Genomic DNA, 24,440 nt, shown 5'->3' with positions numbered 1-24,440 from the left:
ACATCCACCATTATAATAAAAGCCTCACTTTGTGTAACTTCACTAATTATTGAGGAAAGGCCCATTTCAGCCAGGCAATCCATTATTTCATTTTGTGCAGCATGTCCAAGGTATGTGACATTTCTCTGACTTGTCATTTTTTTCCTTACAGCAGGATCGTGCTTTGCTCGTAGTTCCATAATTGACAGGAGATTTCCTTTATTTTCACCATCTCTGTCATTGTGTGCTCTCTGTGCTATGTTTTGACAAGCTGATTTGTTGTGTTGCAAAGTTATTGCATATGATATGATTTTCTGTCATATCATTCTGCCCCGCCCCGGGCAACCGCCCGTGTCGCCCGTATCAAAAAACGCTCCTGGGTGATGGCAAGCTACATTGTAGCCACAGCCACCCTGCCCTCTGACCACCACCAGTAGGCAACGGGCGAAGTGTCTTGGTCTTTATGGACACAACGACCGAGACTGTCGGAGCCGGGGCTCAAACCAGCAACCTTCCGGTTACAAGACGAACTGCCAACTCTTGAGCCACGATCTCCCCCTCACTCAAAAGCTGGAAAATAAGGATTTTATGTTTGTTTCTTTTTTGTAACTGTGTTATTTTAGTCAGATTACTTTGAATCTTTACATCCTGTAACTTGATGGAACAAAACAACTGATATGTGAATACAGTAACTAAAAAAATCAGTTGAATTAAAATGAAATTAGTGCCTGGGCCTGCAAATTATATCTTACAGCAGGTTTAAAATTATTTATACCATAAACTAAAATATTACATGTTTGGCTACAAACAAATAATATGAAATAATTGACCTGTAAATAAAAAACTTGAGTTTTTTTCTTAAACAAAAGACAATTTTGTTGTGTAACATAACCAACGGAACTCTTATAACTTTGTTTATTCTAATCTTCTTTTTTCTCATGCATGGAAGAGGTTTAGTTTAAAAAGTGCAAAAAAAGGGACCCCCTCCCCCCAACATCTGAACAAAGATATAAACTATAAACAAATGGCAAAGTTGTGCAGGTTGCAATGATTGCCTGAAACTGTCTGATTAATTGTACTTGTTGAAAAGCAAGCTTATGGTTTCTTCATTCTCATGCGGCTTGCCCAACCTGCAACCATTATCTCAGTTCACAAAGATGAGGGTCAACAACCAAACATCTTAGGTTGAAATAAGAATATGTCTGATAAAGGTGAGAAGCCATAACAACATGATGAGCCTCACAAAAGACTGTAGGTGATGCAACCTCCCACACAAATGCCGCTGCCAGGCCAGGTGTGGAGAAGAGGAGACAAACAGACCTCTTATGGATTTTGCAGAAGATTACTTCATTTAGACTATACATTACACTGTACTATACTACTATACAGCATAATTTGAAGGACAATCGTTTACTTTCAGAATGGCTGAGGTTCAGGGCCTAGAGTAGGTCATCTACTAACTGCAAGGGTGGTAGTTCAATCCCTTGCTGATCCACTGTGCATGCCAAAGTACCCTTGGGTAAGATACTGGTCCTCGAGTTGCTTGATGCATTTAAATGTGAATGTTAGACAGAAAGCGTTTAAACGTAGAACTAAAAAAAAATCATATGAACGGGTGAATGAGACATGCTGTATAAAGTGCTCTGAGTACCAGTGTTGAAAGTCACTATACAAGAACCAGGCCACTTTCCTTCCCAATGAGATTTAAACTCCAGTTCAGTTTGAGTGGGAATTGCATATGCTGAGCGCCACCTACTGGTTTCCTGATGTTATTGCAATGGCCAAGACAAAGTTACCCACAGGAACTAAAGCTGACATGACGTTAATGTGAATTGGCCCGATTCCAATCCAGCCCTGATTTGTACAGCCTTGAGCTCTATGGATAAAGATTATGTCAGTTAGTTATCCAGCTATCTTTCAGTTCCATTCAAGCCCTTAAAAAAACGCTCCCACTTGTCTTTATTTCATTTATGTTATTCTTTAACATCAACAAAAATATAAACTGTTCAAATATGTACAAAATCATGTATTGTTGTAACTGAATTTTAAGGCGGGAGAAGCTTCACATATCAATACGTGTCAATACATCACTCGCACTTCTAACTTTAGCTCTAGAAGAATGGTTTGGCTTTTTATCCACTTACATACAGTGGCTGTTGTAGACTCTGTCAGGATCTCGGAAAAACCCACAGAGGGATGCGGTGGGTTCATCACTGTGTTCATCATCATTATGTTACAAATAATCTGACACCAACAGAAAGATTGCATGCTCAGTCACATCACACAGGATGCTCGGTTAGCTAAGTCAATGTCAGAGTAAAGAAAAGAAATAATGTCGTGCTACAGGAAGCTCTAATATTCAAGTGTCCCCAACATTTAAGGATAGACTATTTACCATTAGATTTAATTGTTATGTGCCTAACTCACTGATTTGTTGCTTCGATTGCTTTCATTTCTCCTCTTTTCTCTTTTTTCTTCATCTTTCTTTTTTATCTTGGTGTCAGATTGTTAGATTTAAATTTTTTACACAATCATACATGCCACTTGCACAGAGTGAGTGGAGTCAAGTGGGGCTCTCTTTAGAAGGCCAGGTCTCTCATACTTTCACTGCAAACTTTGCACACTCTGCCGCTGCTGGAAAGTTAAAGTTTGTCCGTCTTCAGCACCACACACTGGCATCACTAAGCAATTGACTGGTTCAGAAAGAAGTCTCTTCTCTTCTGAACACCTGTGTATCATAGTGAATCTGCATCAGGTGCAAGCAATCTGTCTGTTTCCTGTCAGTTGCTTTGGAACCGAGAACTTTGATTGGCTGTCAAGAGAAGATAAATTGGGTGCCTTGACTCTACCTGATACTGTGCTGCAGAAGGAGGGAAGCAGAGTTGTAGTTGTTTTGTGCTGGGCTAACAGACGCTAGATTGGGGCTTCTCAAGTTTATACCTGATATTATTTCTGCTTAAAGCAATGAGCTTTATATTTTGGTAATCTCAAATAATTCTTTTCCTGAGATTTATGATTTTATTTGATGTCATCACAATAGTTTATTCAAATATGTTTTTGTTTTAGTGTGTTGCTGCCATGGGTACTTCTTGTTGGGGAGCTTCAAGCAAGTATGAAACGTAAGTCTCATGTGAAGCTAGAATTTGAGTTAAGTATGACAAACATGGTTGTTCACTATTAAATTTCATCTCTTTTCAGCTTCCTATCTTGGCTTTGGAAATCTTGATGCCAGTAAGCAGGTCTCGGGTGACCAGCTTCATCAGTTGCCACACTGGTTCCACCCTACGCGCCAGGACCAGGCCCAGCCTCAGCCTCGGAGCTCTCTGGCTCCTAGCTCTCAGCCCAAGGTCCAACCCCAGTCTCGCAGCTACCTCCCCCAGCCATTGCTGCAAGCTCATGGTTCTCAACCACAAGTCCAGCCCCTGTCACAGCCCCTGGTGCAGGCTCGCAGCTATCAATCTCAGCCACAGGTTCATAGTTACTGGGCTGAGGCCTATCCCCAGCTGCAGATTCGCAGTCAAGGCCATCCTGAGATCCAGGGTCCCCCCCAGGTCCGTCCCCACACCCAGCCTCGGAGCTTTCAGAATCGTCCCCAAGTCCAACCACAGCCTCGCAGGATTGAGGGCCACCCCAAGACCCAGATGCAGCCTCAGCCTCGTACCTTTCAGGGCCAACCCCAGACACAGACTCAGCTGCAGCCTCGCAACTTTCAGGGTCATCCTCAGGGCCGTCCCCAATTCCAGCTTGAGGGTCATCCCCAGAACCAGTTGCAGCCTCACAGCTTTCATGGCTATTCCTACCAGCCACAGCCTCGCATCTATCGTGGCTATCCCCAGGCTCAGCTGAAGTCACAGCTTCAGCCTCGTAGCTTTCAGGGCCATCCCCAGGTACAGACCCAGCCACAGCCTCGCAGCTTTCAGGGTAGTTCCCAGATCCAGACACAGCCTCATAGCCATCAAGGCCATCCCAAGACCCAGCCACAGCGCCAGACCCAGCCACAGCCTCGCAGCTTTCAGGGCTATGCCCACCAGCCACAGCCCCATAGCTTTCAGGGCCATGCCCTGAACCAGCTGCAGCCCCGCAGCTTTCAAGGCCAGGCTTATCCCCAGGCGCAGCCACAGCCTCGTACCTTTCAGGGCCATCTCCAGGTCCAGACGCAGCCACAGCCTCGCAGCTTTCAGGGCCAGGTACAGACGCAGCCACAGGTTCGTACCTTTCATGGCCATCCCCAGGTCCGTCCCCAGACCCAGCTTCGTAGCCATCAAGTCCATCCTGAGACCCAGCTGCCGACCCAGCCACAGCCTCGCAGCAATCAGGGCCATCCCCATGCCCAGCTGAAGTCCCAAATGCAGCCCAGCAGCTTTCAGGGCCATGCCCATCCTCGGGCCCAAATCCAGACCCAGCTGCGGCCTCGCAGCTTTCAGGGCCAGGGTCATCCCAAGGCCCAGACCCAGCTGCAGTCTCTCAGCTTTCAGCCTGAAGGCTATCAGGCTGACTCACTGCCACAACCTCGTAGTTCTCCGGCTCAGCCCCAAGACCAGCTGCATGCTAGCAGTTCTCAGTCACGGGGCCACCTAAAGCCTCGCAGTCATCATGCTCGGGCCAAGACACAGCCTCATAGTTATCCAGCATATCCACATGCCCATTCTTACTATCAGACTCAAATCCCAATACAGGCACGCAGCTATCAAATGCGTCCTCGGATGATGCGTTACCAGCACAGACCTCATCTTCAGCCTTGGGTCCGGGCAACTGGCACAAACCACCAGATTCTGCAAGGGGCTTAACCGAAGAGGTATACTCCATAAAACTAGTTGGTGTTTACTTTGTCGTTTTTTTTCCTCTTTCCCTTTAGAACCTGCATAAGCTCAACACCACTAATTATCTTTCTCATTCCAGGGCCAACATCAGAAGATTGATCATTAACTGCATGGATACAATTAAACTGATCTTTAGGGGAAATGTAAATAAATCTTTCTAGATGAGTCTGTGTGTGGGCGAGCTTATTTATACTTTATAGTAATATCTCAAAGTTGTGAGAGCAGGTGGTGCATGTTTCAAATTTTTAGCTCAAACTGAAGCCATTCATGTGCAGCATCTACGGCAGGCAAAGAAGATCTGCTCTGAAAGCACAGGTGATGCGTAATGACCTGCTCTTCATTTTGCTGGTGACCCAGTTCAACTGGGACTTTTTTTTTCTTTTTCTTTTTTTTTTTTTGAAGGGGGAACCCAGGCAAAGAAACGGAACTGCACATCAATCCTGGGATTATGACCTTACAGGTGACCCTACTGTAAAAAAACTTAAACAAAATAGAGAGTTATACATTGGTTCTGCATATAGAGCCAGAGTTTACTTTTCTTTTCTTTTTTTTTTTTTTTTTCAGCATGTAACTGAAAATGTATGAAATCTTGAATACTTTTTTGCACCTTTTTATTTCCAGATTGCTGTTAACTGATTCAGGGCAGTATTCAGTCTGGTTACTAGATAAAGTCAAATTTTTGATGTGCACCAGAGACAAATGAGTCTCAGGTGCACATCGAAATTCACTGGGTAACTGCAAGAAGGGGGGGAAAAAACAGGCCTTCATGGAAAACTGCTGCATGCAGTGCACTCGCAATGCTTAACTCCCGTGTTCCTTTTCAACAACCAGCAAAGCGACCAAATTCATCTCTTTATCAGTTAAGTATCCTCCAGGAGGTATGGATAGAACATAGGTGGTAGAAATAAGATTGTTCATTATAAGCTCTGAAAATGTGCATGTCTCTGATGATTCCCTTGACTGATGAAATGCTGTTTGTCCAAATCGTGGTTTTGGTGGATCTTGTTAAATTGCTTTGAGATGTGGAGACTGCAGGCCAGTGACTAATTCCATTATGTTTGGCAATCGCTCCAAGTCCTTAGCAGAGGCATTCCATGTTTTTGAACTTCACAGCACATTTAATCTATCAACCGTTTCCTATCCAGCATACAGTGTTCCTACACGTCCATGCTTATGTTCTGCCATTAGGTGGCACCATCTGACATGAAACTTGACTGTCATGGACATGTTGGGACTAAAAGACAAATACTGCTGGGACTAGAACATTTTAATAGTTTTTTTTTTTAACTATAAAACCAGTTTCCCTTAAATGGCAAAAGTCAGGATAGATCATTTAAGGAACTGCTTTCTAGAAAGTTGCTTTTAACTGAAATGACTTTATGCTGTCTCAGAAGTATAACTTGTGCTATAATGGTATATTAGAATGAGTTAAAATTCTTCTGTATCTCCTGTTTAAAATGAGTCACATTTTAAGGTTTTAAAGCAACAACAAAGTAACACATGACAGCTGCAGCTTAAAAGTTATATAATTTCCAGTCACACTAATGCTCAGGTGTGTGTGTGTGTGTGTGTGTGTGTGTGTGTGTATATATATATATAAGTAAATTAAAAGGTTAAAAAATACAGTTGAAAACTGACATTAAGCCACCAAAAAGGCAGCTGTGAATGCAGCTTGAGTCACTGCAGCAAAAGGTTGATCCTGCAAGAAAGGCCAGAGGGCTGAAGAGGCGAGCCTAGTGATTGTTTTGTCCTGCCTCCCTTCAGCTGTGGCAGATGGCCCCGCCCCTCCCTGAGCCTGGTTCTGCTGAAGGTTTCTTCCTGTTAAAAGGGAGTTTTTCCTTCCCACTGTCACCAAGTGCTTGCTCATAGGTGGTTGTATGAACATTGGTATTATTCCTCTGTAGTATTTTTAATCTTGAGGTGCCCGTTGCTGGGATTTGGTGCTATATAAATAAAACTTAACTGCATTGAATAAAGACCGCCAGTCTCCAGAGGGGTTTCTGTTTCAATAGTCACTACAAGCACAACTGGTTATGTTAGTGTGAAATCATGCAATTTACATGCTACACTATGAAGTCCAGTGTCCAAAGAACTCCCCGAACATCTGCGCAGTTAATTGTATTTGGTCTAGTTTAGGCCATGTGTCACCAGATCCTATCATTTAACAGCATAATACATTTAGTAAGCCAATCTTCTTTAGTTGAGTTCTTATTAATTTGTTTTGTTTTGTTTAATTTTTGTATATTTGTTTTTTTAATTAGCTTCTTTACATGCAATATTGCTTTGACTCTGATTCTAGTAATTTCATTGCCAGTAGTGATGTGTTATTGTTACCTAACAATAATAAAACTCATTTTAATCTTTTCTCCATTAATTTCAAACACAGATCTTTAGACAACCATTCTGTGAATCAAACTGGTTGGCATAGTGACCACTAGCATTTAATTATAAAATAACTCAAACAATAAATGCAAAGCTACCAGATGGTAACCAGAATGTGTCGTTTGCTTTATGGCAATTTTGAAATAAGATTGTGGCTTTGATATTGTTCAAAGTGTTTCACAACAAAGTCCCACAACACCTGTGAATCATGATGAATCTGGTCCAGGTGCAATCAATCCACCTGTTTCCAGTCAATCAGATGGAGGGCAAGAACTTTGACTGGCTGTCAAAAGAAGATAAATTATGTGCACTGGACCGCTCCTACCACTGCACCACCGAAGGAGGAAAGCAGATTTTTTTTGGTTTTTTGGCTCTAGCTGCCTTTCTGCATGCATTTAGGTCACTGATTGAAGCTATGAAACTATTATGGTACTATTTTGTGCCCCCATATAATGGCTATGTCCATTTGAAGTGACACAGGGTTACTTAAACCTGTATTCTTTTCTAGTGCGGTGCTGCCATGGCTACTCTGTGTGGGGGAGCTTCAAGCAAATGTAAAATGTAAGACAGCATGTTGACTCAAACTACAGCTTAAGTAGAAAATGACAAAAGAACTATTTCAGTTGTGGCGTCGATCTGAAATTTTCTGTTTTCAGCTTTGTATCCTGACTCTGAAACTGCAGATGTGGTAAAACCTCAGCAGGCCTCAGGTTACCAGTCCAACCTTCAGCTCCAGCTTCCCAACTACCGGCCCTGGTCACATTTCCAGATTCCTAATTATCAGTCCTGGTCAGATTCCCAGATTCCCAATTACCAGTCCCGGTTGCGTTCTGAGGTTCCCACCTATAAGCCTCGGTCAAATGATCAGATGCCCAGCTATAAACCTTGGTCACATTACCAGATTCCCAACTACAAGCCTAGGTCACAACACCGGGTTCCCAACTACCAGGCTTCGTTGCCGTCCCAGGCTTCCAGGTATCAGGTTTGGCCTCGGTCCCTGGTTCCTGCCCACCAATACCAGGTTGAATTCCAGGATCAGGCCTTCCAAAGCAGTACTCTGCCTCAAAGTCAGGGCACACAGAGAAAGCCTCAGACTTGGAGGCAAGTACAGAATTCCCCAGTACAGGTTTCCAACACGTACCCAGAGGCAGGGCTCTCAGCGCAGGCTTCAGTTTGAGACCCAGAGGCAGGGCTCCCAGGATACCCTTCAGACTCAGCCTCAAAGCAGAACGTGGCCTTATCCTAGGGGCAGGGCTTTTCCCATAGACAACCATCAAGCTTGGAAATGGGCTTAATTAGAACACATGAGGATGCTCAAGGTAAGAATGGCATTTACTCTCTAATCTACTGTTGTGCTTTTAACATAAGATCAACACCCTAAATTATCTTTCTCATTTCAGATATGTCAGAAAATGCATCTTTAACTACTTGGACCCAATTAAAATGATCTTTGTAAAAATAGTAATAAAAAACTTCTATTTGTTTCTTGCTGTGAAGCAAATCTCCAGTTCAGTCCTGGAATTGAGAACTTATGTACATGCTGTGCTGAAGTCTTGTCTCAGAGGCCAAACTGCTGATGTACTTTACAAGCTTGCACCTACTACAGACACGTGTGCTCAAGTAGGATGACTGTCTTGACTCCATACAGTGAAGGAAGATGGAGAGTGTGGTATTGGGTGGGGTTGCTCTATGTTGGGATGGAGCACTGCTTAGCATATTTTAGGTTAATTTCCCCCTTTTTTAGATGAGGGTCTTTGTAACAAAGTTAAACTGTTGGGTTTGGCTGGTTTAACGGGTGACCCACCACCAAAATACTAAGAGTAAATGAGTCACTTCCAAAGGCCCCTGAAGCATGTTGGCCAACAACCTAACAAAAGGTTGGCTCTTTTGTCACCCACATGTCGATTCCTAGAAGTATTTAGAGTTTTGCAACAAAGCGAGCAAACCTACGATGGTGCTTGATCATGAATAGTCTAACCTTTGTGCTTCCCTGACTTCTAATTAAAATCAAGAGTGAAACAAAAATCATCTTAGTGATATTTTTCTGCAGAGTTTTAAAGTTTCTCTTAACAAACCATTTACCACCTGAAATATTGAAATATCTTCCTTGCATGACTCAATGAATTTTAAGTTGATGCATTCCTTGTGATGCATTTAACACAACATTTGGGTATCTTGGCTTTCCCCTGCCACTTGACAAAATGGAAAAGTCTGCCCTGCAAGCTTTTAAAAAGGTGTTTGTTTTGTTGTTGTTTCTCAGATTTTGGGTATTTAAAGGAGACCTGTTATTCTTCCCAACTCTAAATTGTTTTGAACTGGTGTGGCTCTTTAGCTTATGCTCTTCTTGAAACAAGCTAAACTAGGAGAGGGTAGGACACAGAAAATACATGAATGGAGAAACTCGAGTTCTCACAGACGATTACGAGTACTGCTGTGAAACTCTGCTTGGGTTTAATTTTCAAACCTAACTGTTTCAGCCCCAATGTCAGTGGGTGGCCCCTGAAGACTAACTACAAGAGTACCATAGTAGAGACCTGACCTCTCTAAGTGGAGCCCACCTCCCTCTTTGTAAGCAGTATTCATGATTTTGTTCAAGCAAACCCAATTTCAAGGCCAAGAGAAGAAATAAAAGCAAGACATGAAGTGGAGCATATAATTAAATATAATCCTAAATGCAGCTAATTTGGCGTTAAATATGGGGAAGAGACAACTGAATAACATCCACACTATTTTATTTACTTTGATCTTTAACATTAGCTTGCAGTCAAGCAAGCAGCTGTGAAGCAACATGCAAGAAAAATGTGGCTCTGAAAAATGTTGTAGTTGTACATTTGACTCACTTGCAGTCAAAAGCATTAAAGACCAAAAGTAAAACCTCTACAGTGTATCCACTGCTATAGATTCTGCAGTAAAAACCTGCCGGTTTGAAAAATTGAAAATTCAGATGGCTAAGTTTTCAACTTAATGTGCGTCTCTTGTATCCCTGTTTTGGAAGATTTTTTTTCCTGTTGTGCTGTAAGTGGAGAATGACTAGATCACAAATGAGGCCCATCCAAAACCTCTGAGATGAGTTTGTGTCCAATGGATTTGTCAGTATGCTGGAGAAGGTCATGTGACATAAGGATCATGGCAGGATAAATATTATGGTGGATTATTTAAGATGATTATGAAAAAACATGTTTGTATATGTAACGTGAATAAAAGTGCAAAACTGTAAATGCTGTGTGTCCTTCTGTAAAATGCTATTCGCGTTGGCTCGTTGGTATCTGGTGTACTGCTATGTCCTTTCAAACATCGCTCTTATTTTATTCTGGACTTGGTTTTAATTTATACGCAGAATGACTGTCTCAGGTCAGAATGCAGAAGTTTCATTATTCAAGTCTGAATTGTTTGTATTTTGCTTTGTTCAGAAACTTTGTCCAGTAAGAATTGAGCTGAAAGAAAAGCTATTAACCTCTCAGGGAAGAGTCGGGGCCGACTGAGGCAGTACAATAAGGAGAGATCAGCTGGAAGAACTGAGCGTGATTTACTGAACGTACAAATGAACGTATCTGCTGATTAGATTCCGATGGGCCATCGTGGCAGGATGGAGTCTCCGCTCTTACTGAGGTGCGTGTAAGCCTAGGTTGCACAAATGAGTCTTAAAGGGAGAATGACAGAGGGCATAGATTTAAACCACGCAAAGTGGAGGCTTATTAGCTCAGAGAAGGTGGGCAGGAAGATGATTGGACTAGAGCACTGATGTTAGTATTGAGACGGACAGCGTGCAAAAGTGGTAAAGAAAAGAAAAGAAAGTAGGCAGATGAATGAACAGATTTTCCTTACTGAACTTATGCTTCATGTCTTTAGAACTAACGCTGAAACATCCACTCCACGGGGCGTTTGAGTGACTGCCTTTGGGCTGTTGGCTTAGGAAGTGTTCATATCTCTTTCATCCTAATTCCTGCTGATATGCTTAAAGGCAGTTGATATGTTGTTTATCTTGAATTTATGTTTTGATTCTCTGAATATTCCTGTACATGAGGTTGAAGGAGTTTTGTGCTTATTACATTTTCAGAGTTTGCTCCCCTTATTATTAATACTGAGCTTTGCGTTACCTCTGGTGATCAGTTTTCTGTTTCGTTGTGTTGTTGCTGTCGGGTTTCTGTCTTTCCTTCCAGCCTCCTCCCTCCTGTGTTCCTTCTGTATGTTTCAGTGTGTGTTCATGTCTTTGTGTTGAGTAGTTATCTTTTGGGTTATTTCCTGTTTTACTTTGACGGTGAACTACTTTGAGTTTTACTTCCCTTTGATGACTGTCTTGATTCTCCACACCTGCATCTCATTCCTTTAGCCGATTCTGCTCCCCCTCGTGTATAAGTGGCCCGGTCTTCCCCTCCGTCTTCGTCACAGGGCTTTCTGTGCTTCCTTCTGTGTACACCTGCGGTTTGGGATTTCTGTTTGCTCTCCTTTTGGACTTTGTATTAGACGCTGCATCCCAAATAAAAAGACTGACATTTTGCTGCAGTTCTGTAAATGCTGACTGTCTCAGCCCTGATAAAACCAAGTCCCCAGGTACCAACCAGAACCTCAGCATCTGTAGCTAGGATTAGTCTACAACATGCCAACCAATTTTCCACGAATGCGTTTTTGCAACAAAGGCTGCAGTGACTTCTTTAAAAGCCTCGACCCTCCTGCACACCCGTGTGCTGGGCCCAGACTGAAAAGGGCCAAGCACAAGGATTCAGAGGGGAGATTTCAGATAACATGATTGTAGCTTATAGTGCAAAGTTGATGCTTTGTTGTGATAACATTGTGATTTTCACTCTTTTAGAATGAGTGACTCATTTCAGCTGTGCAACTGTGGATGATATCTTGGAGATTAATTAAATCTTATAGTTGAAGAGTAACAAAAATGAATTTTGTACTACTTTGGTGTGTGTGGATGATTCAAAGGCGAAATTCAAAATCATGCTGTACTTGAAATTACTTACTGTATAATTTGTTTCTCCTCTTCTGTAAAATACCTCAAATTGTGCAATATTTCAAATGACTTCTGCACTGCCAAAAATGACTTACGCATCAATTAAAATCCTTACAGACTTTAATCACTTTACTGAAATATATAATTATTCTTTGTTTGTTGTAAAAACTTTACTCGTTAACCCTTTATTTTAGCGTACGTGCCCTTAAGTATTAGTAGGTAAACATAATTACTTTGTAATTTTAAACAATTTAATTACAAAGGAATTACGTGTTTAGTCGCGGCCATATCATAAAGTGTTGCCAAGTTTTCTTTTGGCATCACTTAATACTGTGCTGTTTTTTCCCTTCTTTTTGTCAGTGAAGCAGGAAACTAGGGTTTGGGCATGGCAAGCTGAATTCAACATTTCAAATGTGGCGTAAAGTGTTATGAACCACATGAGGACAATTGCTCGAGCTGATAGCCCAGATTCCTACTTTGCCTGTGACATTTGAACGCAGCACAAGTGCCGCCCCGCTCTACCGGATTTCAGCCGGTAGGCACTCGTTTTCTGCCAGTGACAGTCATCCCTTTAAACCCTAAGGACCTCCTGGATTGTCCACCTGCCCGACATCTGTCCCTTTCCTCACCGCGCGGCGCGATGAAGCGGAAACTGAGCGACATTTAGGAGCAGTCTAAATGACTTCTGTGCAACAGGCACCTGGGCTGCAAACTCACTGAAGGCTGGTCGGAGGAACTGTTGCACAAAATCCCGCTGCGATGTCTCTGCTGTGCGTTAGAGGTATGCTCTCACTTCACAGCTACAGGTTATCGTTTCAACAGGAGAACTCATGGATCTGCTCGTGTGAGGGTTTCTTAAACGGGCGAAGTTCTCACGGAAAAGATTTTATATATAAAACACAAAAACTTAGATGAAAGAAAAAAGGAAGGCCGAATATTTGAGGGCAATACTGTAACATTATTCTGAAACTATCCAGTTGTGAAGATACAGAGCACAACATAAACTTTAAGTGTTTCCCTGAAAGGTGAATTTAAACCTCATTTGCCTCCAGTGACATTTAGTGTAACACTCAGGCTGGATGCTGACTTTAAAAAAGGGAAATCACAGTTAAGTGAGAGCGTTTGGTCATTATCGATGGATATGTGCGCATTAATGTTTTGTTGCTATTCTATGGTCCGATATTGCGAGTCTGAAAAGTTACGCTTTGGTTAAATCGAGCCATAGTAATCAGTGCTCAATGCCAATGCTCACCAAAGAGCACTCTCAGTTTTCACCTGTTAAGGTATTAGCTTTGTATCTAAAGGAGGATTGATTTAGTCTGTTAGGCTGTACCCAAACATAAGAGGGACATTTATTTCTGAAACTATTAAAAATCATAGACTCGTTTTTCTGAATGAAAAAATGCTCACTAAATGATTAAAGTTTGTTTTCTTCCTGTTATAGTAACATATGCTTGATTCTGATAGAAGGTCTTCTGGCCCTGATTTTTACCCATTTCGTTGGCATATTTTTATGATTATTGTTTTTTTTGTTTTGTTTTTTAGCTTTTCATTATTGTTCTTGAACTTTAATTTGGATTTCCATTTATCTGAGATTCTATGATTATTTTAGCGTTCCAAGTCCTGTTTAGAATCATCATTATAGGTCAAGTAGTCTTTGAGTTCTATTATATTTGGTCCTTGGTGTTTTTGGTGATCGTAGCCTCCACCGTGTTTCTCGGTGTTCAGTTGAGTGTCAGTGGCTTGTCACTGTGTCTAGTTGGCTACTTCCTGTTTGATTTTGTCAGTCTCTTTTCTTCACCTTAGTTTTACTACAGGTGCTTCATGTCTCAGTAGTTTGAGTTCAGCTGTGTCTTCTTACCTTTATGTTTCCATTTCCCTGTGCATATCCTCGGCTACAGTGCAAACAAGGCTGGATGCCGTGTCTCCATGCCGTTTTCAGACTTGATTTGTGATCTGGAGCTACATCAGTAAAAGCTCGGTTTTCTGATTCTTTCAGGTGGATTCTTAGCAGCCTACATTTGGGTCACTTATACTCTTAAATGACATGAACCTGAAAACTGTCAATACTACATGTTAAAATAGTTTAAAACTGGATTCATAACACAACTTAGGACTGTATACTCTCACCTGACCGTTAAGACTGCACATCCTCATTAGGGTAAGAGGAAGAAAATAGATTAATCAGTGGCTATTTCTTTGTAATTTGCTGTGGCAAGAACACATTTTATGTATTTGCTGACATTTGGTACTTTAAGGTCTTTATCCTTAAGCTGACTGACCCCTTTAAGGTAGCAGGTTATAGATCTCTGCAGGGACATTATTAATAAAATGTGCACTTCCTTCTTCATCGTTCAGCGTTCTCTTTCCACGTGAACTGCCCCCCGAGTTGCCCTGAAGCAAGTCACTTGATCTGCAGTTGTTCAACTAAAGCTGATGAGCGATGTGAGATTTTAATGTCTAAGTAAAAGAATAAGAAATGATTTTGGATATTTTTTTGTTTTTGTTGAAAACCTGCATGTGTATCGGGTCTGACAAAGTTTGATTCATTAAAGGTTAAAAAGCCGGCGCTTCCCCTCACCGCCGGTTTATTAACATTTTTGGCTCCTTCCCAGATCACAAATTGCTCTTCTCTCGCAGACATGCTGATTGATTTTTCACACCATCAAACTATTGTCTGGCTATCTCCAGCTCTCAGCCCCTGGTGTATTGTTTCTCACTGATCATTTCTGACCATTTCTCATCTTTGGGTGCGAGTGCTGCCTGAGGATGAAAGGCCACCACCACCTCCACCCAACTCCTATTACAGAGTGATGAGATGAGGGTGAGGCTGGAGATGGAGGGAGTGAAGCACACCTGGGTCGCAGTGGGCTCAGACAAGTGGAATTATAAAATAATCTAATTTTGTTTCATGGCTTGCCCTGGGATTGAGAAAGTGTGCTTCATGCTCACATAAAAGTTGTTACTTGTTCAGGTTAGCATGAACTCTGCTTTTTAAGCTTTGCTGTTTCACTCAGAAGGACAGAAATATGGATTCAAATCAGTCATGACATTGTCCCACAACATCTGGACATGTACGCCAGAAATGTTCACCACATCATCTTTATAAAGTGCAGATTTGTGAGTGCTTGCAACTTGTTTCTGCTGCCCAGATGAGGCCATAAATATCAGTTATTGCAGGTCTGACTTAGGATGGACTCAAACACTCATCGAAGCGGTGATTGAAGTAAATGCATCTTATAAATATGAATGGATGTGTGATTCTCAACGTTTCTCCCAAGTGAATCTACATAATATGTCATCTGACTGTCCTTTAAACAGTATTTCTTTTCCTTTTTAAAAAAAATCTGAGATATTCCATCATCTGACTTTCACAAACGCATCAAATCTTTTATAAAGAATCTATTTTTAGATGCCAGACTAGAATGGTTTAATAGTAAACAACAACACTGTCAGAAATAGGAAGTAAACCACAGTTTCCCATGTGAAAAGCTAATGTTTTGTTAACTTGTCCAGCCCATCATTGTTTCTTCGCAGATTCAGTGCTTTATAATGTCACCTGAATTCTTCCTGAGATAATCTCCCTTTTTAATGGAAAGGTCTCGAGGGGTCAAGCTTGGTGGCCTTTCTTTGTAACGCTAATAATAGACTTGGAACTCTACCTAGTATCTCCTTGCATATGCAGACAGTAAGGTGAGAAACACGAGCTACAGGCAAATAAGGAGAAATAACCTCACAGGAACGAGCAGCGAACAAAAACAAACAGTCTATAGTATTAAGATTCACGCTGTCAAAGAGCAGTCCTTGGACGTGCATGACCCCACCTCCTGTAATGTGTGCTCTTTACTCTGCTTTTAGGTATTTTCTGCATAAAAGTAAATTTAGCTGCTTTAAAATTTCCACAATCCTTATGTTTCTTCCCTGTTTCTATGGTTTAAAAACTGCTTGGTGTAGTTTAAAGTGATTATATTGGACTAAAAAAAAAAGAGCCTTTCTTCTTTAAGACGCTGACAACACCAGCAGATAACAGATAACCAACTGTGTTCTTATGATGTCTTCAGGCTGTTCAGGGACAAGAGATGTATCTCTGTGTGATGAGCTGGGAAATGCTCTCTCTGCCTGTGGTAAATGTGTTCTTTGGCAGTTTTCTTGTCTATGATGTACCTGACATGCTATCAGAGAAGCCAGTCTTTCCATCTCTTAAAGGAAGTGCCTGATATAAACCCTGACGAGTGGCATTCTTTCTTGGAAGCTGTGATACCTTTCAGAGGCTCATTTCCTCATTCCTGGTTGTGTTGAGCGCCCTCAGAACCTGCATGGTGGCTCGCAGATCTCTGCAGGAAGTGTACTGCTGCAGAAACGAAAGCAGGATGGGAGGACACAGCTTCTGACAGCTCAGTCAGTACCCACTCCTAGCTATTTCTGGATAGCAATTATCAGTGGAATAAATGCATACACTGATGGCATTGCATAATTTGCTCAGTGTTGAGTAAGGTTACTGTGAAGAAATTGCATTAGAGGAAATTATCCGGCAGTAATAGAAGATAAATACGTGCAGGTCGACTGTCAGGCATTTGGAGATAGCAGAGTGGCATTCAGTCTCAGCAGATCGGCACAAAAACTGGAGCTTGTGCTGATTTTATTTATGTTTTTTTTTTTTTTTAAATGGCCTGGTTTGGATTCATCCATTCAAGGTGATAACTAAAACCATTTTGTAGGCCACCAGATGAGGGCAAAGGTGAAGGCAGACCAGGTCAGCCAGTACACCGGCACACACTGTAGTGAAATGACAGGGATGCAAGCAGAGCTTCAGCGGCCAATCTGTGGAGGCGGGGGTGGGGATAGAGGGGAAATAATCCCCATGCCATCTGCTGCTTTTCCTATCCTGCGTGGTTATGCTTGTGTACGTGTGTGTATGTTGGACTGCAGCTCACATGGGCCAGAGGACTTCACTTCCTCCTTCTCTTTCCCTCCCTGTCATGATAAGGCTATTTCCTGCTACGAGCATTGGCTCAATCTAACAGTTTCTCTTTACACTTAATCTTTGCTACTGGCCACTCGTCTCAACTCAGGCCGAGGAGTGCTCAAAGAAGTACACTCCAAGACGATTGTGACATGAAATGCAGAGAAAATACAGACGCAAAACTACGTTCACCTGATTTGGTGCTGTCTCAGCACTTTTTCTTCTCTTTTTCTTTTTTCTTACAAAGGCGGGAGTTTTGATAGTGATTGGTGATTCTTATTGCAGTATAAACATCAGTTGGCACATCACCACACGTATTTGTGAGTAATGACAAATATGTGTAAACCAGCATCCGTCCATTTTTTTGCACTTATCTGAAACAGAATTGGATCAGTATTAGGCTAAACGTTCCTAACATCACTGTTTTCCAGTTACTCCTGGAAAATCCCGAGATGCTCCCAGGGTAGATGAAATATATATTTAATATCTCCAAAGACTTCTGGTCTCCCCTCAGAATCTCCCAGCTGAAAACAGTGAAGGTGCAAGGAGTAGAGATGGTGAGAGTACATGAGTTTAAATACCAGGGCTCAACCATCCAAAGCAATGGGCAGTGCACAAGAGATGAGAAAGAGAGTGCAGGCAGGGTGGAGGTGGCAGAGCTGAAGATGCTTTTCACTGGGAGTGACCAGAAAGGACAAGATTAGACATGAGTACATCAGAGGGACAGCTCAGGTCAAGCTCTTTGGCAACAAAGTTACAGGAAAAGAGGGAGACCACAGAAATGATTCATGGATGTATTGAAGGAAGCTGTGCAGAGGATGCTAGGGATGGAAGTACATGATCCACTGTGGAGGCCCCTAAAGAGAAAACCAAACAAGAAGAGGACAAAGAGTATTTAACAGTTCATGTGCACTGCTCATATTTTACATAGGTGATCGTAAAAGTTGTAATATTTCAATTAGGGCGCAGCGTTGTGGTGCGGTGGTTAGCACCACCGTTTCACAGCAGGTGGGTTCTGGGTTCGAACCTTATGGTTACCTGAGGCTGTATGTGTGGAGTGTTCTCCTGTAGCTTTCCTCTCACAGTCCAAAGACTGTTGGTTAGGTTCATTGGTGACTCTGAATTGGGTGTGGATGTGATTGTGTGTCTTTCTGTGCTCAGCCATGTGATGGCCTCTTCCCTCGGTGACATCCGGGATGGCCATGATCGCTGTAAACCTAAGATAGACAAGGTGGAAAAAAATCAACATATGAAGGCTTCTGGGATGAAGCGTTATGACTCCTGGATTCTGGATTCTCTTTGCGCTCATCACAGTGACCACAAAGGTTAGATACTGATAAAACTGATTTAATGTCATTGTTTTTATTGATTCTTATCGTTTCCTGGTCAATTTTCTTGAATTTAAAAAAAAAAAAAAAAAAAGACCTGCAGAGGTTTGTAGGGTCTGCAGGTTTTATTATATGAAGGTCTGATCACTGTGCAAAAACTGATCAGGAAAAGGGGTTGGATGTAACTCAGGTATGCAGAAGTCCATAAGTTTCATTTCCTTATGAATGCAGGTCCTAGAAAAACACGGAGGATCTAAAACTGGTTTTAATCCTGGTTTGTAAACTAGGTTTGTGAGTTCTGATTTGTTTTAGACCCCAGATATTGATCGATTGGGACTCTAATTTGTGTTTGTGATGAATACATGTTGATACACAGTGAACAAATGAAGACAAGCACTCAGGTAATGGTGCGACTGTATGTGTCTGTGGTAATGTCATGGTCTATAAAGCCCTCGTTCCATGATCCACTCATACTGGATCACTCGTGGACTTTCAGTAGCGTCTCTCTAATTGGCTCATTACCGTGGAGAGGTAGGGAGACGGTCTCTTTTAATTTGCGTTTATGCAGGATAATATGTGGTATACATGCTAATGTAAACACAACGAGGCACTGGCATTGAAACAGATAATTAAATGAAGGAATGTGTATGCCCACAACACTAAACTATACACAGAATATATATATTACAGCTTAACCTTGCAATATAAAGTGTCTTTAGATACAGTTCAGAGAAATTATGTTAATCCGTAAGCTGAATTTGAAGTGTTTGCACACAAACATACAGCCATATATGCTGCTAGCATGAAGCCCGAGCGTAAGCAGAAGCTTATACATGAGTAAAATGATCAAACATACTTCAGTCAGAGGATATTGACCAACCCATGCTAGATCCACAATAGTTGTATTTATTAGGTCGGCCTGGCGAGGTCCACGGGGGCTGTACATTAATGGAAGTGAGAGGGTGTTAATGACATGGCCAAAAGGTTTGCAACCTGTACGCTCTCAAACCCACCACGAGCTGAAGGACTGGAGCTAAAAATAGAGGCACAGTCTGGCCCCTTGTAATGACACTGCTATAGTCTGCGCCTGTCTGGCTGCTGAGCATGTCAGGTCTGCTGCTCCTGTTCAACACGTTTTATTAGGTGTTACCTGAGTGATTGTGTGGTAATGTTATATTTCAAAGTAAAAGAATATCATATCTTTTATGTGCAGCTTTTCTTTAGATGAAAAGCGCATCATTGTAAAAGGGTGCCATCTTTTATTTTTAATGAAATAAACCCCCAAAGTACGCCAAACATAAATAAATATGCACAGATATGCTGCAGATGTCCTGTAGGTTGTCTGGCGGGGTTTTAGTCACAAACTGAGACCAGCTGGCAGAAAGAAGCAATCAACTTGTGTAGACTTTCAGATATAATTTAGGGTGTTTAAATATTGCATTTGACTATTTAGGAATTACAGCCATGTTTTCCCAACCTGATGAACAGTCTTGTGTCCAGCTGTGATCTGCTTTTTTCTCTTTTTTTTAAAATGAATTCATGACAAATTAAAGAAATAAAGATATAGAGCTGATTCCAGGCATTTGTGCTGAGTTTGTGTGCTAACCTGGACTTGTAATGCTGACATTAGAACTTGGTCACTGGTGTTTGCTGATGATGTGGCTCCTGATAAAAGTAGCTTAATCAAATGATAACACTGGTTAGGTGTTGCTTCACAAGACAGAGGTAAAGTGGCCCGAAACTTCTAAGATCTCCATAAGATCACCAAATTTTCTGAGACTGTCGCCTGACCTTTGACCCAATCAAGCATGTCTTTCACTCATGGATGACAAAACTGAGGGAAGAGGATTCGTGAATGTTCGGGCACAGATTAGAGGTCGTGGATCCTGTCCAGGGCTCTCCTCTACACGGCCAGCTTCCAGCGTCGTGAGGCTTCAGAGGCTCAAAAAAAGTGTCTTTATTTCACCACCGAGACGCCATTTCCAACCCTGAGCTTCAAAGCTGCACTTTCATTGTCACTTCAAAGAGCTCAAACCTGAGACACCAGAGCAGATTGTAAGTGGTCACAGTCAGAGCTGCAGTCCAACAAAGAGAAGAATGTCATCGGTGTACAGAGGAGATGACAGAAAATCATTTTAGCTTTCAGAGTTTGTCAGATGTTGTTTTTTTTTCTCTCCCATGTCAGGCTAAAAGTTCAGTCTTGGATAGTTGTTTTGGATATCGGTTACAAACGTGCATTCACTGTTCATGTAATTCATAGATGTTGTACTCCTGGTGAGAGCAACGTAACAAACATTTAGGCCTTACTTTCAAAATGTATTTGGATGAATTTTACATGTGATACGGAGAATAAACTTAACGCTTAAGTGAACGATGCATATCCGTAAGTTAAATATAGTGAAGCCCATAATTTGACTCAGTTTCTGTAGTTTAGCCTCTGCACGCAACCACAGTTGCAGCTTTACTCAAAAAAATGTGTGAGCGGTTTAAAATTACACCCATTTTTATACACATAACTCCATTTTTTTAGAGGTTTAAAATGAATTGTCCAAACTAACAGGTTGTTAAATGTTAATGTTTCTGATAATCTAACAATTAGCTGTGATAAATCATTACAAATCCCACATCTGTTGCCGTCCACTTTGACAGAAATTGACAATTAAAATTGACAAATTAACTATTACATTTGTGCTCATCAACCTTCCTGTTATATAGGAGTATAGCCAGAATATAACCAGCGAGCTGCCTTTGCTCACTGACAAACACTCATTCAGATTGATGGCAACATGTTGGCAATCTGACTGCATTTGTAAATTAGACAGCAATCTTTTTTAAACCTTTGATAATCTCTCTGAGAGCAAGTGCAGTCAGTTCAAGTCAGGCACCAGTTGGCTCTGAATTTGTCAAGCTAAGTGTGTCCAGTTGTTTGTTTGTTTTTTGTTCGCTCTTTTTTGAGCCCATTTAATTTAATTTTACTCGGCTACCGTTATCTCAGGACGATATGCATGTTTGTAGTGTTCCTAGAGTAATGTAACTTTGTCCCTGAATGGATACAATATTGCAATTTTGCAATAGTATTGTGACACCATGCTGTATCGATTTCATTAAAAGAAAAAATCTACTTGTCCTGCTAATGATGACCTCCCTCTCTTTGGGCCTTGTATTTAAAATGACAATGAAAAGTTATATAATGCAAACCCTGAAAGTTCGGGATATATACAAGATGGCTGTAATTGCTCAGTAAACTTGTTTTCAAGCAAACATAATTATATATTTTAAATTGGGCATTTAAAGAACCAAATGAAATATATTATCAAGCCTGCTGTGCTTGAATATAAGCTTCAGTATAAGCATTGTGTTGTGCAAAAACACAATGCCTTGTCATCCACGTCCTCCATTGCGTATGGAGACATTACAGATGTGCGTTTGAGTGCTCCTCAGTAGCAGCTTTAATCCAGTGCACTAGTCATCACACGAACATCAGCCTGCTCTTTTCTCCAAATGGGTTTTCTCAGTCTCTTTATTTTTTTCAGGTATTAAGAAAGAAAAAACTTTGTAAGGTTGAGAGTTAGCTACTGACCAATGAAAAGAAGTCTTTCTGCTTTCCTGTGTCTCTTTTGTAATTCATCCACAGTACAATGTAGCAGGGTCTGGTAGATTTCAGCCCCGCTTAAAGCATTAGCTTGGAGGGATTATCCCACCAGCTAAACATGCGGTCACCAACAGCACGCATCCTCTCATACAATCACTCCAGAGGACACGTGCCTGCTTTACTACCTCTGATCAGCCTCACCAACCCTGTAGCCCAGAGGGATGCTGACCTCTGCAAGCACTAAAATGTGACACTGACCATCGCTTTTTTATTTGTCCAGATCTTAAAGAGTGCTTCTGTCTGGTGTAGCGATGCACTTGCGTTTATATTTTAGGTGATTTTTTTTTCATTACAAGCCTTTGTTTTCTGCCAGTTTGTCAGCACTTCCTGTTCGTTGCTGTCTTCAAAGAGAACATTGTATTGACTGCGCTTCATTTGCATGAAGTTGAGGTTTAGGCTGCTTTAAACAAATCAGGATATCTTGTGCTACCCAACACCTGTGTTGGGTAGCAAAGTAAAAGTAACACACTCAAAAGTGGATCGCAACAAATTGGCGCTTTCGCGAGTACGTTTGCTGATAGTAATGTCATGTGATTCAGCTAATAACACAAGGATTTCATCATTTTTGAAGCCACGCTGAAAATACTCAGCAATCTGTGCATTCATGACTGGATGTAATACCGGTAGCTTAGCTGTAGCATTTGTACCTGAGGGCTTCAGCTTCCGGGCAACAAGGAAATGACATCATTCACATAAATTACTGATTAACTCAATATTTTGAGTCACTTTTTCTCACAATTTTGAGTTAATAACTAACTCAAGTAAGTCGAAATTTTGAGAAAAAAAGTTGAAATGTTGAGAAAATGACTCGAAATTTCGAGTTATGGAGCCTTTTTTTTTTTCTTTAGTGGCGGAAACAGGCTTCCATACACATCAGACTAAGGGAAGAGGATGCATTTTTCCACCAGGCAGAAGTTCAGAACTCATTCTGATGTTGCATTGTCGCTCTCAGGTTTTGAAGGATTTTTTGATTGTGCTGCATCATTTTGATCCTTGGTGCCTTGTTTCAGAGATGACTCTGTGCTCAAATGTCACAAACGCACATCATCACATCTGGTAGGGCTTTAAATCCTTTGTACGTTATATAACGTCTAAGTATAAACTTTGCACAAGTCACATGTCCGACGCTGCCAATCATGTGTGTCATGATAAGGCTCTTCTTGATTTTAATTTGAATGAGCTGCTGATCCGGTTTTATCGACTTGAATCGAAACAATGTTGCGCTGTGCATTACATCGGACTCAGGTGTAACACCTGACAGCTGCCATCTGTTGTCACACAGTTACAAATATGAGCTGTGTTGTTTTAATGTTGGTTTTAATGCTTCTCCGTTAGGAGCTGTGATTCTGAAAGGTGGCTCACTGGCAAACAGAGCCAACTTTACACTGAATATTTTGTAAAGTAAATTCAGAACACGTGAGCTAAAGTTTCAGAACACTTTTTACATTTATATAAAGCAGTGGCGCTACCCTTGAGTCACCTGTTTCACATTTATTTATTTTTGAATGAGACTAAATCACATCTTCTCTCACAGTGTTGGGTCATTCATACAGGTAGCGTCAGAGCCCAGTTGGCACTTGACCAACGAGGCCACTGTGAGCCTCTGCCGAGCTGGCACGACTGACACACAAAGCAAGCTGTGCTGACAGCCTAAGATAAATGACCTGTTAACAGTCTCTCTCTCTCTCTGTTTTTCTTATCACATCTCTCACTCTGACTGTGATTGAATGAGCATATTGATCTTCCTCAGTGAGAACATGTGTCTAAACTGGATTTAAATAACTGAATTAGCCCTAAAAAGGCAATAAGCTTTCATACTGCTGCATAGTCAAATGACTGCAACAGATTTAAGGGAGGCCTGATTGAACTGCAGATCAATATCGGGGACTTTCAAGCCTGAAGCCAAGAACATGTTGGCATTTCAAGACTCTCTTGTGAATTTCAAGGCATTCTGGGTCTCAGTACATTTAAAATCTCAGCTCTGTTTTGTTTAAAATATAAAATATTATTGAGTTCTTTTTTTCTAGACAAATAACCCCTTTTTCTCTAAATGCTAGCTTATAATAGCAGTTTCTCAAATTTTTGTCATGCTGCTCTTTAGAGACTAATAATATTTAGTCCTCAGAGTAAATACATTGATTGCAACACCATCAGTAACATAAGGTTTAGTTTTCACATAGTTCCTGTTGTGCAAACAAAAGTCGCTGCTTGATGCTTTGCTCAGCAAAAGTTTAAAATGCAACATTACAGTAAAGCCAACAAAACGCACAAAAATGTGTATACAGATGACATGTGTCAAACTCAAGGCTCTTTATACATTTTAATAAGGCCTGTGTATCACTTTAGGTTCTTAAAT

General features: G+C 41.3%; 1 protein-coding gene across 2 annotated transcripts; it reads left to right on the top strand.

Moving 5' to 3' along the window:
* Positions 1–2,846: 2,846 nt before the first annotated feature.
* On the top strand, positions 2,847–4,964 carry LOC102206078 (chromatin modification-related protein eaf-1-like). Of its 2 annotated transcripts, XM_005730540.1 has the most exons (5): positions 2,847–2,960; positions 3,046–3,098; positions 3,178–4,127; positions 4,167–4,774; positions 4,879–4,964. In XM_005730540.1, the coding sequence occupies exons 1-4, from the start codon at positions 2,944–2,946 to the stop codon at positions 4,764–4,766; spliced, it is 1,620 nt and encodes a 539-aa protein (XP_005730597.1). In that variant the 5' UTR covers positions 2,847–2,943; the 3' UTR covers positions 4,767–4,774; positions 4,879–4,964. The 2 variants fall into 2 exon arrangements, with proteins under 2 accessions (XP_005730597.1, XP_005730596.1); XM_005730539.1 differs by having other exon boundaries at positions 3,178–4,774.
* Positions 4,965–24,440: the final 19,476 nt, after the last annotated feature.

The sequence above is a fragment of the Pundamilia nyererei genome, unplaced genomic scaffold (genome assembly GCF_000239375.1).
Source record: "Pundamilia nyererei isolate P.nyererei 1_Seehausen unplaced genomic scaffold, PunNye1.0 scaffold00038, whole genome shotgun sequence".
Taxonomy (NCBI): domain Eukaryota; kingdom Metazoa; phylum Chordata; class Actinopteri; order Cichliformes; family Cichlidae; genus Pundamilia; species Pundamilia nyererei.
Note: the sequence above shows the minus strand (reverse complement) of the source record. Positions and strands in the feature narration are given on the sequence as shown.

Excerpts from the sequence above, each read along its gene's own strand:
- LOC102206078 (XM_005730539.1), top strand. Across the intron at positions 3,099-3,177 it reads GCTTCAAGCAAGTATGAAAC|CTTCCTATCTTGGCTTTGGA; the intron begins GTAAGTCTCATG and ends ATCTCTTTTCAG.